General features: G+C 43.0%; 1 protein-coding gene across 1 annotated transcript in view; it reads right to left on the bottom strand.

Annotated features, from left to right (window-relative positions):
• LOC122789856 overlaps positions 1-12,244 on the bottom strand; it is a 764,503-nt gene that overhangs the window by 268,305 nt on the left and 483,954 nt on the right. The window contains exon 3 of the mRNA XM_044057290.1: positions 6,646-6,810. Within this exon, the coding sequence (XP_043913225.1) occupies positions 6,646-6,810 (165 nt within the window). The remainder of the gene's footprint in view (positions 1-6,645; positions 6,811-12,244) is intronic.

Genomic DNA, 12,244 nt, shown 5'->3' with positions numbered 1-12,244 from the left:
TCGGCGGAGATCCAAAATGGGTCTCAGGTCCCCTATCCTTTTCAACTCCAAAAAGAATCTGGAGCAAGTCCCTAATCCGATCTGGTCTGAGGGGACATGTTGGACGGCTCCTTTTTCTAGCAGCTTTGAAACTTCTGAAGCTGCGGAATCCCCTTGACTGGGTTGAACACCCGGGATTTTTTTTGATTGGAGGGGGGTTTGACGAGAAGGGAATGACATATCTTCCGGAAATTATTCGTAGAACTCATTGGTCCTGGGTGATCTCTTGCCAAGCCTCCGGGTATAATGAGATTCGACCCCCGACTGGCTCCAGAAAACACAGTCGAGCCTCCCATCAGGAGCGATGGTAGGGAGAACCACGAAAGGAATCGCGGTCTCCCAAGTTGCGAGGGCGTCCTCTGCCCCTAGGGCGGCGTCAACCTGAATAACCACCCCCTCTCCACTGCCTCTGGAGGGGGACTCACCTTGTGCACTGGGAAAAACCTCTGATTTCTTGAACCACATCCCTCTGGGCCTTGGGATAAGGCCTAGAGGGAAGGGAAAAACGGATTCTTACGGCAGACAGTTTTTCCCTCTTGCTCGCACCGAGTGAGTGCGTCTTTCACCTTAGTTTCGAACAAAGAGGAACCATCAAACGGGGCATCGGTGAATGAAGACTTGAAGGCCTCCGTTAAATGACGAAGGCGCATCCAGGCCTGCCTCTAAGAGCGATTCCTGAACTTGCTGCCCTACTCGCTCTCTCGGCTGCGTGGGAGATCAGCCTCATGGAGGAGTTTGCAATAGAATTGAGGGTACACATCTGAGTGTTGACCTGAGCCACCGCCTCAGAAATGTTACCCGTTAAAGCATCTCCAAGCTCCTTTAGGAGATCTCTCTGGAGCCGTGTAAAGTGTGACAAGTAATTCAGTGACCGCAAAGTAAAGGCCGCTGAAAAAAAACGTGCACTTCCTGTACCAGTCCATAGTCTTAGACTCTTTGTTAGGGGGATGGACGGTGGAAGAAGTCTCAGCTAATTCCTTCCGGGTGGCCGTTGCCACCACCATGGCATCCACAGGGACTCCTTTGGATAGAAATTCCTTATCAGGAGGGGCAGACAAAAATGTATTGGGTCTCCTGGGGACTGGTTCCACATTGTCAGGGGCTTCCCACACCCTTCGACAAACCAGATCCAGAAGTTCAAAGGGTGGAAACACCCAGGAGGCGGAGGGCTGAGCAAGGCCTTTAGGAAAACAGACTCCTCTTCGGTGGGGGCTTTGGATGGCCAGTCACCTCTTTGCTCCAAAATCTCTAGGATGTACACAGAAAAAAACATCCTCAGAGGATGACTTACGGAACCCCTCCGATTTCTCGAGGTCTGTGTCTGATGTGAGAGACTCATCCTGGGAATCTATGTGCTTCCGCTTGCACATTTTCTTTCTGGGTGGCTCCTCAGGCAAAAATTGAGGGACCCTCAGAAATATGGGGACCACTCCTGGGGGTACCCTGAGGCCTTGGGGCTCCGCTGTCCAGAGAGAGATGGCGATCAGAGACCTGCACTGGTGCTGTAAGGGACAGTGACCGAACCGTATGATGCCGCTGACAACCTGGCCAGCACACTCCGCATGGCCTCGAAAGCTGGTCCTCCCGGATTTGAAGATTGACTAGCTTCCAAAGCAGAGACAGGAATCCGGCTTCCCCGCGCCGAAGCACCGAGAGGGAGACTAGGAGCCGAGAAGTGTCCCAAAGCCTCTCCCTCAGATCCCACCAATGAATCCTGCATCCTGAACCCCATGGACGGCGCAGACAGGGTCGGAGCTGATGTTGGAACCAATAAGCCAGGAGGGGATGTCTGAACCGACCTAGCGACATCACACGGAACCAAACACTGGCTACGAAAACTGAGATGCGCTCAGAGGAGGAAGTATCAATGTAGGTTGAGGGACTAGCTCCGAAGCAGACTGGGTCAGAGCCAAAAACTATTTTGCCAGTACCGGTGACAAAGTCTCTGCACCACTATCGACGTCCACATCCAATAAGGTCCTGGAGAATTTGGAGGATAGGGAAGGAGATAGAGACCTCCTCTCTGAAGGAGACCTGTGAGGAGGAGATACTGGCCTGATGCTAGGCGACCGGCTCCAAACAGGATCCAAGAAAACTGGAGCCAAAGCAGGTTCCAATACCACTGACACTTTGTGGCCCTGAGGACAATGGAGCAGAGGATGTTGAAGATTTTGCTATTTTCAACGGCGGCTCCAAGGATACTGATGGAGCCGGGGATCGCTTTTTAGCCTCGGAAGATTTACCTTTTGATGGAGAAGCCTTAAAGCTGGAAGCACTCTCCAAACCCTCCTTGAAGGAGGGTTTCAGAAGTCCCTTTAAAATCAATTTGTTCTTCCTTTCCTGAAGAACACGCTGGCTAAAGGCATGACAAAAACTACACTATTCCTGAAGGTGAATTGCTCCCAGACAGTACACACAGTGTTCATCAGTGATGGACATTTTAACTGCACTTGGAGCACTTCAAGTCCAAGGGCTTATGCTCCTTAGTATCTTTAGACAGTTACAGCAAACACCAAGTAACTCTAAACTAGACCATCAGTCAAAACAGCCACAAGTGCGGGAACAAGACTAAAACAGTACACCACAAAGACCTCTAACTAAAATGGTCCTTAGACAAGAACAAGGACTAATTCCTCTAATTTAAACAGTTTTAGCCCAAGGGAAAAAGTTAGCACACAAGGAAAGCAAGGGGACAGACTAGGTCCTCTAACTGTAACGGGCCTAGCCCGTTGGAAACAGATAGTGGGATACCACAAGAACACGCTATAAGAGAAAAACACAACTTTTCCACAATACAGCCAAGAACACACACAAATAGCTATGAAAATAACTTATTGCAAAAAAACTTCTCTGATATAAAGAAAAGGTAATTAACCACAGCCAAGAGTGAGGCCACGTCCGAGCTACACGAGTGGCAAATGAGATCTGGGGATAGAGAGCAGTGCAGCATGGAATACCATCTTAGCCCAGCCAATAAAGACTTCAAGCTAAGAGTAAGGCCGTGTCGGAGCAGACATTCGGCTCAGAACCCACAGGTAAGAATGTAAGCGAGATTGGACTACATAACATCTAATGTTATGTTAAATACTCAACTTTCATTTCAGTTTTTGCCTTTTCCATCAGCTTCAACTATTAGTACAACAGCCCCAGTTATTAAAACCCCAGGTGGTCTGAAGGAAGGATGTTCCAGATTACACTGGTGCCAAATGAGGCCCAGGACCTAGACTGCAAGTCCAGCTTATAATGGAAAATGAATGTATGTACAGTGGACCTAGCAGCTACAGCACAATTAGGGAATCGAGAAGCTGGGGATATTGTGCCTTCTGCAGAACGAGTTATAGGATTTGAGACAACAATCCTTTAGCCTTGTACACAAAATCAGTAGAATCAGACAACCAACCTGGACAGTGTAACCTTGGAGACGCCATCTCCCAAATTTTGCCTGGAAAGAGGATATAAAAAGCTTGTCAGCTCACCTAAGATTTTGATATGGTGGGAAATGAACTGCAACTAATGATGTACATTCAGTGAAAGTTTAGGCACCTTTCCTAATTTCACAAAGTTAATAACCTGATTCAGGGTGGCCTCCGAAGGAAAAAAAAAAAAGATGGTTCAAAGGGAGACTATTTTTGTAGGACACCAAATGAGGCTTGCACAAGGTGTGGGAGTTCCAAAAACCTGAGGCAACTGCAACCAAAAGTTAATTTTCCATGAAAGAAATTTCAGATCCATCTTAGGTTCAAACAGGGATTTTGTGAGGGCCTATAACAAGACAGTAATGTTCCAAGGAGGAACAGGGTCCCTTAATGTGAAAGGAGAAAGGTACCTCAAAGGCCTTGGATAACTTCAATGAAACAAAAGGGGAGATATTCTCCCACACGAAAATGAATAGCTTCCAGTTGACCTTAATAGTGAAGTACATCGCACCTACCTGAAAGGGACTTGCCAAGAAGTCAAAAACAGAAGCAGGGTTGAAGAGGTCAAGGCCCTTGGAAGCCTAAATACTAAATCTTTTCCACTTGCTTCTATACACTTTCCTAGTAGCAGGCTTTTAAGATGACAAAGATGCAGCACAGTGGAAAAAAGCCTGGACTTCCTGGCCATTATTGGAAGTGGAGGAACCAAGCAATTAGCTTCAGGCTTTGATGTCCAGGTGAGAGCAAATCTAGAAAAGGTTTCATCACTAGGAGGATGCGCCGATTAAGGCCATAGAAAGGGAACCATATCTGTCAAGGCCAAAAAGGAGCAATGAGGATCACATTTATCTTGCACAAGATCACTTTCTGAAGGAACTTGGTTATGAGGTGAGTGGGAGGATATGCATATAGGAGAACCAGGGGACAAGTGTGGACTAGAGCAACAATGCGAGACTCTACCTCCTGAGGAATCAAGGGAAAGTAGCGGCTGTTTTTGGTCTTGGAAAGCATTTCAAAAAAGTCACAGCAAAGCTGGCCCCAGTGACAGACTATCCTGGCAGCCAGTGACTGGTTGAGGGACCACTCATGAGGCAGAAAGATGGACCTGCTCATCTGGCCTACTAACACGTTCGATTTCCCCAGGATATGGCTTGCAACCAGAAAGCACTGGAAAGACATCATTCACTGCCAAACCCTCATGATTTCTAGACACACTGGGTAAGAACAGGTTCTTCCCGGTTTGCTAATGTACTAGACTACTGATATGTCCAACTGAAATGAAATAACACCCCTGCGAAGGGAGTCCTGGAAGGATTGCAATGCTAGAACTGCCCTCATGTCCAGTATGCTGGTATTGAGTCAGACCTTTGCTGATATCCACATATCTTGGACAGTCTTCCCTTCGAAATGCCCCCCCCCCCCAACTTAGACTGGAAGCATCTGTGGTAGCAGCAGCTACCAGAGACAAAAGAATGAATGGGATGGCCTAGAAAGACTGGGGGAGAATCTAACTGACTTCACTTGCAAGAATATTCTTAGTGTTCATTGACAGTGGGAGGGTCCAGGGGAAAGTTCAGAAGCACTGGGACCACACAAGGTCTGATGGGTACACAAAGGCAGGAAGTCAAAGATAACTATACTATCTGCTCTGAATGCAGCAGACCACAGAAGAGACCTGGATCCAGGACTACCAGATCAGAGGCTAGGATCTGTGAATGAGAAACTAGAACAGGGGTGGTAGAGGCAAGTTTCAGCACCCCCATCTGAATCAGGGTCCTCAAAAACTTAATCATCCTGTCCAATTCTGCTTCCAACAAGCTCCTTAATGACTGTACCCGACCTGAATGAGGAAAACGTCGATGGTGCTGACTGGCTCCAGGTAGAAGCTGGCTTTCAAAGCTCAAAAGGTGCAGTAGGAGACCGGACAGGGGAGCCAAATCCAAAGCTTTGGGGTCAGACCCAAAGGTCCTGAAGGGCTGGGAAATCTCATCCTAGTTTCTCTCAAATTCTATTCTTTTGTCTTTCTCCTCATCGCTCCCCCACCCCTCATCTCTTCAGCAAAGACATCTGATTAAATGCTTTCCTCAGAATTGGATAACTCAAACATGTTTTTTTCTGAAGTGCAATCCTCTCCCCACAAAGTCTGCTCTTATGACCGAAATTCCCTAGCAGAAAGGGCAAACTCTTCCTTTGCTCTCATTCTTCAGGCAAGGAAATAAAACACATTAATGTGTCTCTTGACAAATCTCAGCAAGTTTGCCCTATCTAAACTTTCCAGAGCTTCTACTAAGCACTCTCTCCCGGTAGAGACAGACTCATATTTGGAACACTAGTCTCTGTTTCCACCTGCCTCTACCAGCCAATTAAAGATCCTTCATCTGCCCCTTCTCAAAGTTGGGCATCGCTACACAGCCATGGAGGACATTGCTATCCCCCAATCTTTGGTGGTTAAAAAAAACCTCACCAAAAGAACAACGGGGAAAAGATGGGTTTTCTCAGGAACAAGCAGCAGCCAGAGCAGAATTACCCACCAGTGGTTGCAGCAGAATAGGATCTGGCCTTACACCTGAAGACTAACATTTTGCACCTGGGAGAAGGTATTACCATGAAGACTGGAGCTTGCTCCATAAATAAGCTTTGGAAAAGGCATCAAAAGCAGTGAAAGAACCTGGAGGAGTTAGTAAATTGTAGGGCACAGAACAATTGGTTCTAAGGTAAGCAAACACCCTTAGAAATGTATTGGCAAGTCCAAACACTAGATACACAATTATTTTCACAAAAAACAAATTTTCATAAAATGAAAGCTACTGGAAAGCTTTCCCCAATGGGGGCTTATCAGCCAGCTCTTGAAGGTCACTAGCCGACTAGTTTCACAAGGTTTGCCAAAGGAATAGCAACAAAAGCTCAGAAGATTCTCTCATGACAACTTTTTTGTTTTTTTAATGGAGCTCTACACTACCTCATAAAAGGAGGAGTGGATGGAAAGCACCCTTAAACGCTGCCTAGTTACACTGGAGGTGGGACTTTTACATCTTAGGCCACTGCAATGATCGGTAATTTACTGCAGAATTTACCCCTAGTTCAAAGATAAATGCCATAGCACCCTCACTTTAAAATAACAGACCATTTATGGACTCCACAAATATTTAATTTCAAGAAGCATAGAAAAAAGGGGAGGGGGGGGTCTTACCCGCTGTATATTTTGGGTATCCTTTAAAGGAAGTCGAAGATTAGATGGGTTCTCTGGGACTCTCTTTGGAACGTCAACCAAACCAGACTGCCTTCGTAGAGCTGAAGCAGTCGGTAAAGATCTTCTCAGTTGGTTGGAGAAAACACTAGCATCCCTTCTGGAGCCCTAAGAGAGAATTTGCAGTGTTAGATTAAGACTGGACATCACAAACATAAGCAATTCAATAATTATATTCTGTTATTCAGCATAGCACAAAGTCAATTTTCACAAGTCTGTCCACTCTTCCACCAAATGACATGACAGTACTATGCAAGAAGTATTCCTTAGCCTAAGAGCTTCTAACCCCAAAGATGACCTTATATCAAGCCTCTCAACTATTTGTACTCTAGGTTTACACTTGTATACAAGACGTGCAGTCTAGATAAGCAGTGAGAAACTTAGGCAATGTAAGCCAAGTGTACCTTAAAATGTTAATTGTTTCATTAAAGTATTAAGTGCCCCAGTGAAGGACAGCCACACCATACTCTTGAGACATGAATTAACATCATTCAAACGAGACTGGTCTTAATAGCAGTTTGCGCATGGTCTTAATAGTAGTTTGTGCATGGCTTTAACACTTAGGATAATTCTACACCCTAAGTAAAGGACAGTGTGGGTTACTTATCCATTACACCACCAGGTCCCATTTATGAGCCAAAGGTTAAGGTCTTTTGCGTAGATGGTTATGATGCCACTAGTCTTCATAAATGAAGATAAAGCATGGCCTTTCATGGCACAGAAGACTAGGCCATGAAGGAACCTGCACAAGACAGGATATACCAACAAGGATTTTAATCTCAGGGTAGCCTTATTATTACAGTCTTAATTTTCCTTGGTTAACAACCTTTGAAGCCTTTCTAGTTGAGCAAAAGGTCTGGAGAGGTACAAGCCAAAGAGAAATTACCACTCCCTGTGCCTTTGGAAATTGACGTGCCAGGTAGAATCCCTTCATACAACTGAAACACAGTGACAAAAGTACAGATTGATGCTGAAAATACCTAGACTACTAATGACCGCTTTGACTTGAGGAATTCCTTAATATGGTACAAGTCAAGAACATTTTTGCTTCCCAACTAAAAATCACACATCCTTTTTCTGCATTAAGCTTGAGCTCATGATCAGTACAGTAGACATTAGTCTGACGTAGTTCTTGGGAGTACCCAAGAATCTGAATGGGACCTGTAACAGCAGTTTCCAATCTGTAGTAAACCTGGCCATAGAACTTTGACTTCCACCTTGACACCAAAAAAGTAGGTGCTGGCGAGTACAGGGCCCAAGGCAAAATCCTGAGGCAAACCATTAGTAACCTTTTGTGTGGAGAAGGTACATATAAAGCTGGACATATAGCAGACACAGAATGGCAACGTCAAATTGGGTAATGTTGATAACCTGTGTTATGGGCTGCAAAATGACTCGAGTCCAGAAAGAAGTGTGGCCAGACTAGCCCACCGTCAAAGGTTACACCACAATGTTTTGGGTGACATGCCAGCGTTCACCAATACCAGAGTTATCAAAGGAACTGAACGAACAAAAGAAATATGCGACCCTGCACCACCCAGAGCTTAAAATGGATTTCTACCATCTGTATCAGCACAATCTGTCATCACAGCCGCACAGTTCAGTTTACTTCCAACTACTGCACAGGAAGCTCATTTTCAAGGCACAAGTGTGATATCTGCAACTGCAGTCACCAAATGAGCACATTTGTTTGAAATCAGCTTTTGCAGTCTTTGCTTGTGTGAAGCGTCCAATTATTTTCTGCTATGAGCCAGGTTAACACTGTTGCAAAAGTAAGGGAAACTAGTTTGGTATACTGTCTCCAGAGGCAGTGCAGATATTGTTTTTGCTTCATGGTTACAATTCTGCAAAGGGCAAGTAGTCTGCATTTAAGTGTGTGCTGTTAAACATTAATTTCAACTGTCCCACTTAATTCCTCCTAAACCTGGTGACTTTTTACATTTGATAATGACAATAGACTTGTTTTACTTGAGAAAATATTAATTCACTTTCATTTTACTACATTTACATGGGGGGGGGGGGGGTGACAAGCAGAGTCAAGTTAGGGCATTTTCTGAATTTTAACGCACCAAGCCCAAAAGATTTGCCACTTGAGTGGATGGGAAATAGGAAATACACCCCAGGGATCACTTGTCTCTCTGCTGGACATTGGCACAGGAAAATAACTTTCTTGGGTGGCATAAGCTATGGAACCTTACTGGCTAGGCTTATGTAGGCCCTTGGGCCGATAGCCTAGTACCTACCTGTGAACCTATCACTGGATTAGCTCATATGTTGCTTACATGACACTACTGAAAACATTTGAGTGGACAGGATCTGCTTACGACAAAGGCAAAATGACTTGGGTCAAGGAAACCAATTGTATAAACTGGCCATAACAGCAGAGGTTTGAATGATGACTGCTGCAGAAGCCTCAACTCTATGGACTGCAACCTGCATACAACAGCTGGCCCAGATTCCAAAGGCCTCCATCTATGCACTCAAAACCTTAGTCAGCTTGAGCTAAGCTGTCTAGAGTAGTTTGGGCAACAGAGTCTTCAGAGCTTTCATGCCAATAGGGAAAGGGGGACTAAAGCTTTGCAAAGGTTAGAGCTAGGAAACAAAATATAGTTTTTAACACTCTCAAATGACCCAAATGTCAACGTCTGCAATGTTAAAAGTCGAAACCACAAAGATCGACACAATATTATACTTGTGCTTAAAACCTTGACATACAAAATTACACAAAAAATAAACAATTTTTGCAGGGTAAAGCATCTCTAACCACCAACAACAATTAGACATACCAATTTAGACTGAAAAACAGTCAGGGAAAGGGCTTATTCCACAACCCCGATAATTACCCAGTCTTGTACACCTGTCTACATATACTAAATTAGGCCAAAGTACACCAGTCTACATATACTTAGTAGGCTAAAATTTGTCACCTAAACATGTCGACAAAACAAATGTTAGACAAAAGTAATTACTGTACATATATATATATATATATATATATATATATATATATATATATATATATATATATATATATATATATAAAATACAAGTATACTTTTTATATTTTTTATATATACAGTGGATAAGTATACACACTCCTGTTAAAATGCCAGGTTTTTGTGATATAAAAAATGAGGCCACAATAAATCATTTCAAAACTTTTCCCACCTTTAATGTGACCTATAACCTGTACAATTCAATTGAAAAACAAATCTGTCAGGGGAAAAAAAATAAAAAAAATTTTAAAATGTACAATATGCTGGTTGTATAAGTGTGCACACCCTTAAACTAATACTTTGTAGAAGCACCTTTTGATTTAATTACAGCACTCAGTCTTCTTGAGTAGGAGTCTATCGGCATGCCACATCTTGACTTTGCAATATTTGCCCACTCTTCCTTGCAAAAATGTTCTAATATGTCAAAATTCTCTTGTGCACAGCCCTCTTAAGCTTACCCCACAGATTTTCTATTGTATTTAGGTCTGGGCTCTGGCTGGAAAATTCCAAAACTTTAATTTTCTTCTGGTCAAGCCATTCTTTTGTTTTAGATGCATGCTTGGGGTCATTGTTGTGTTGAAGTGTGAAATTCCTCTTCATCTTTCTAGCAGATGCCGGATGGCTTTGGGCCAAAAGTGATTGGTATTTGGAACTGTTCATAATTCCATCCACCCTGACTAAAGCCCCACTTCCAGCTGAAGAAAAGCAACCCCAAAGCAGGATACTGCCACCACAATGCTTCACCATGGGGATGGTGTTCTTTTGGCGATGTGAAGTGTTTTTGCGCCGAACGTACCTTTTGGAATTTTGGCCCAAAACTTCAACCTTCGTCTCAGACCATAACAAATTTTCACCACATGCTTTTGGGAGACTATGTATTGTTTTGCAAATGTTAGCTGGGCCTGGATGTTTTTCTGTGTAAGAAAAGGCTTCTGTCTTGCAACCCCTACCCCATACTCCAGACAGAGAATACGGGAGATTGTCACATGTAGTACACAACCAGTACTTGCCAGAAATTCCTACAGCTCCTTCAGTGTTGCTGTAGGTCTCTTGGGAGCCTCCCTGAACAGTTATAGTCTTGTCATCAATTTTGGAGGGATGTGGAGTTCTTTGCAATGTCACCGTTGTCCCATATTTTCAACGGTTTCTGATGACAGTCTTCATTGTGTTCCATGGTATATCCAATGCTGGAGATTTTTTTTTGTACACTTCTCCTGACCAATACCATTCAACAATTAGATCCCTTTGATGCTTTGTAAGCTCTCTGCGAACCATGGCTTTTCCTGCAGCAAGCAACTGAGTAAATGTCAGGAAAATCCTACTAGGACAGCTGAACTTTATTTAGGGTTAATCAGAGTCTCTAACTGATGGCAGGTGTGTACCCAAGAAGACAATGCTGTAATTAAATCAAAAAAGTGCTTCAGGAGTATTAGTTTAAGGGTGTGCACGCTTACGCAACCAGAGTATTTTAGGTTTTTTATTTTTTTTTTATTTTTTCCTCTAACAGATTTGTTTTTCAATTAAATTGCACACGTTACAGGTCACACTAAAGGTAGGAAAAGTTTTGAAATTATTTACTGCGGTCTCTTTTTTATATCACTAAAACATGGCATTTTAACAGGGGTATGAATATTTTTTTATATCCACTGTATGTATGCATCGATACACACATCTGTGCACGTGTGAGAAAAGAGAAACAAGTTATGTATTACAATAATGCTCCATCTGTGTTGTCCATATTTATCCTCGACAGATAGGTTCTGTTCTGATAACTGGACTCAGCTGTTACTACAGCTCGCGCCAGCCATGTCTCTCAGTCTCTTGCTATATATACATATATATATATATATATATATATATATATATATATATATATATATATATATATATACACATATACATATACATACACACATACACACACACACTATATGAATCCCAGATGGAAGCCATATCTACTGTGCTTGGACAAAAACAAAAAAAAAAAATACTTCAAGGATACATAATCCACTCCACCAAAAAATCTTTTAAGGTTGAGGGGAAGGAGGGAGGGGAGTCAATGATAAAGATGGACAACACAGATAGAAAGTTATGGTAAGTACATAACTTCTTTATCTGCCGTTACCAATCTTCATTTTAGCCTTAAGATATTGGATAGTGTGACAAGCTACCTAAAATATCATGTGGACTCACAGAAGGATACTCATGAATACCATTGATTCAAAGGACGATCTTCCCCTAGAGATAATCTCCAGTTTGTAATGAGCAATAAAGGTATGATGAGAAGCCCATGTAGCTGCTGTACATACATCAAGGCTCTCATTGGAAAACTGCCGAGGTGGCTATAGATTTTAGAATGTGCTTTCACAGGCTTAGGCAAGGTTAAATTCTTCTTACCATAAACTAAATGCAGTCTTTCAGACATTTAGCCACAGTTAACTTGTTGACTGCCTTAAACTTTGCACTGGAAAAGGAAACAAATTGATTTTCGAATGTCTTATTCTGTGAAGACAAACGTAATTGTCTATAAACATCAAGTAAATGTG

The sequence above is a fragment of the Protopterus annectens genome, chromosome 15.part0 (genome assembly GCF_019279795.1).
Source record: "Protopterus annectens isolate FY-2018-M chromosome 15.part0, PAN1.0, whole genome shotgun sequence".
Classification (NCBI taxonomy): Eukaryota; Metazoa; Chordata; order Ceratodontiformes; family Protopteridae; genus Protopterus; species Protopterus annectens.
Note: the sequence above shows the minus strand (reverse complement) of the source record. Positions and strands in the feature narration are given on the sequence as shown.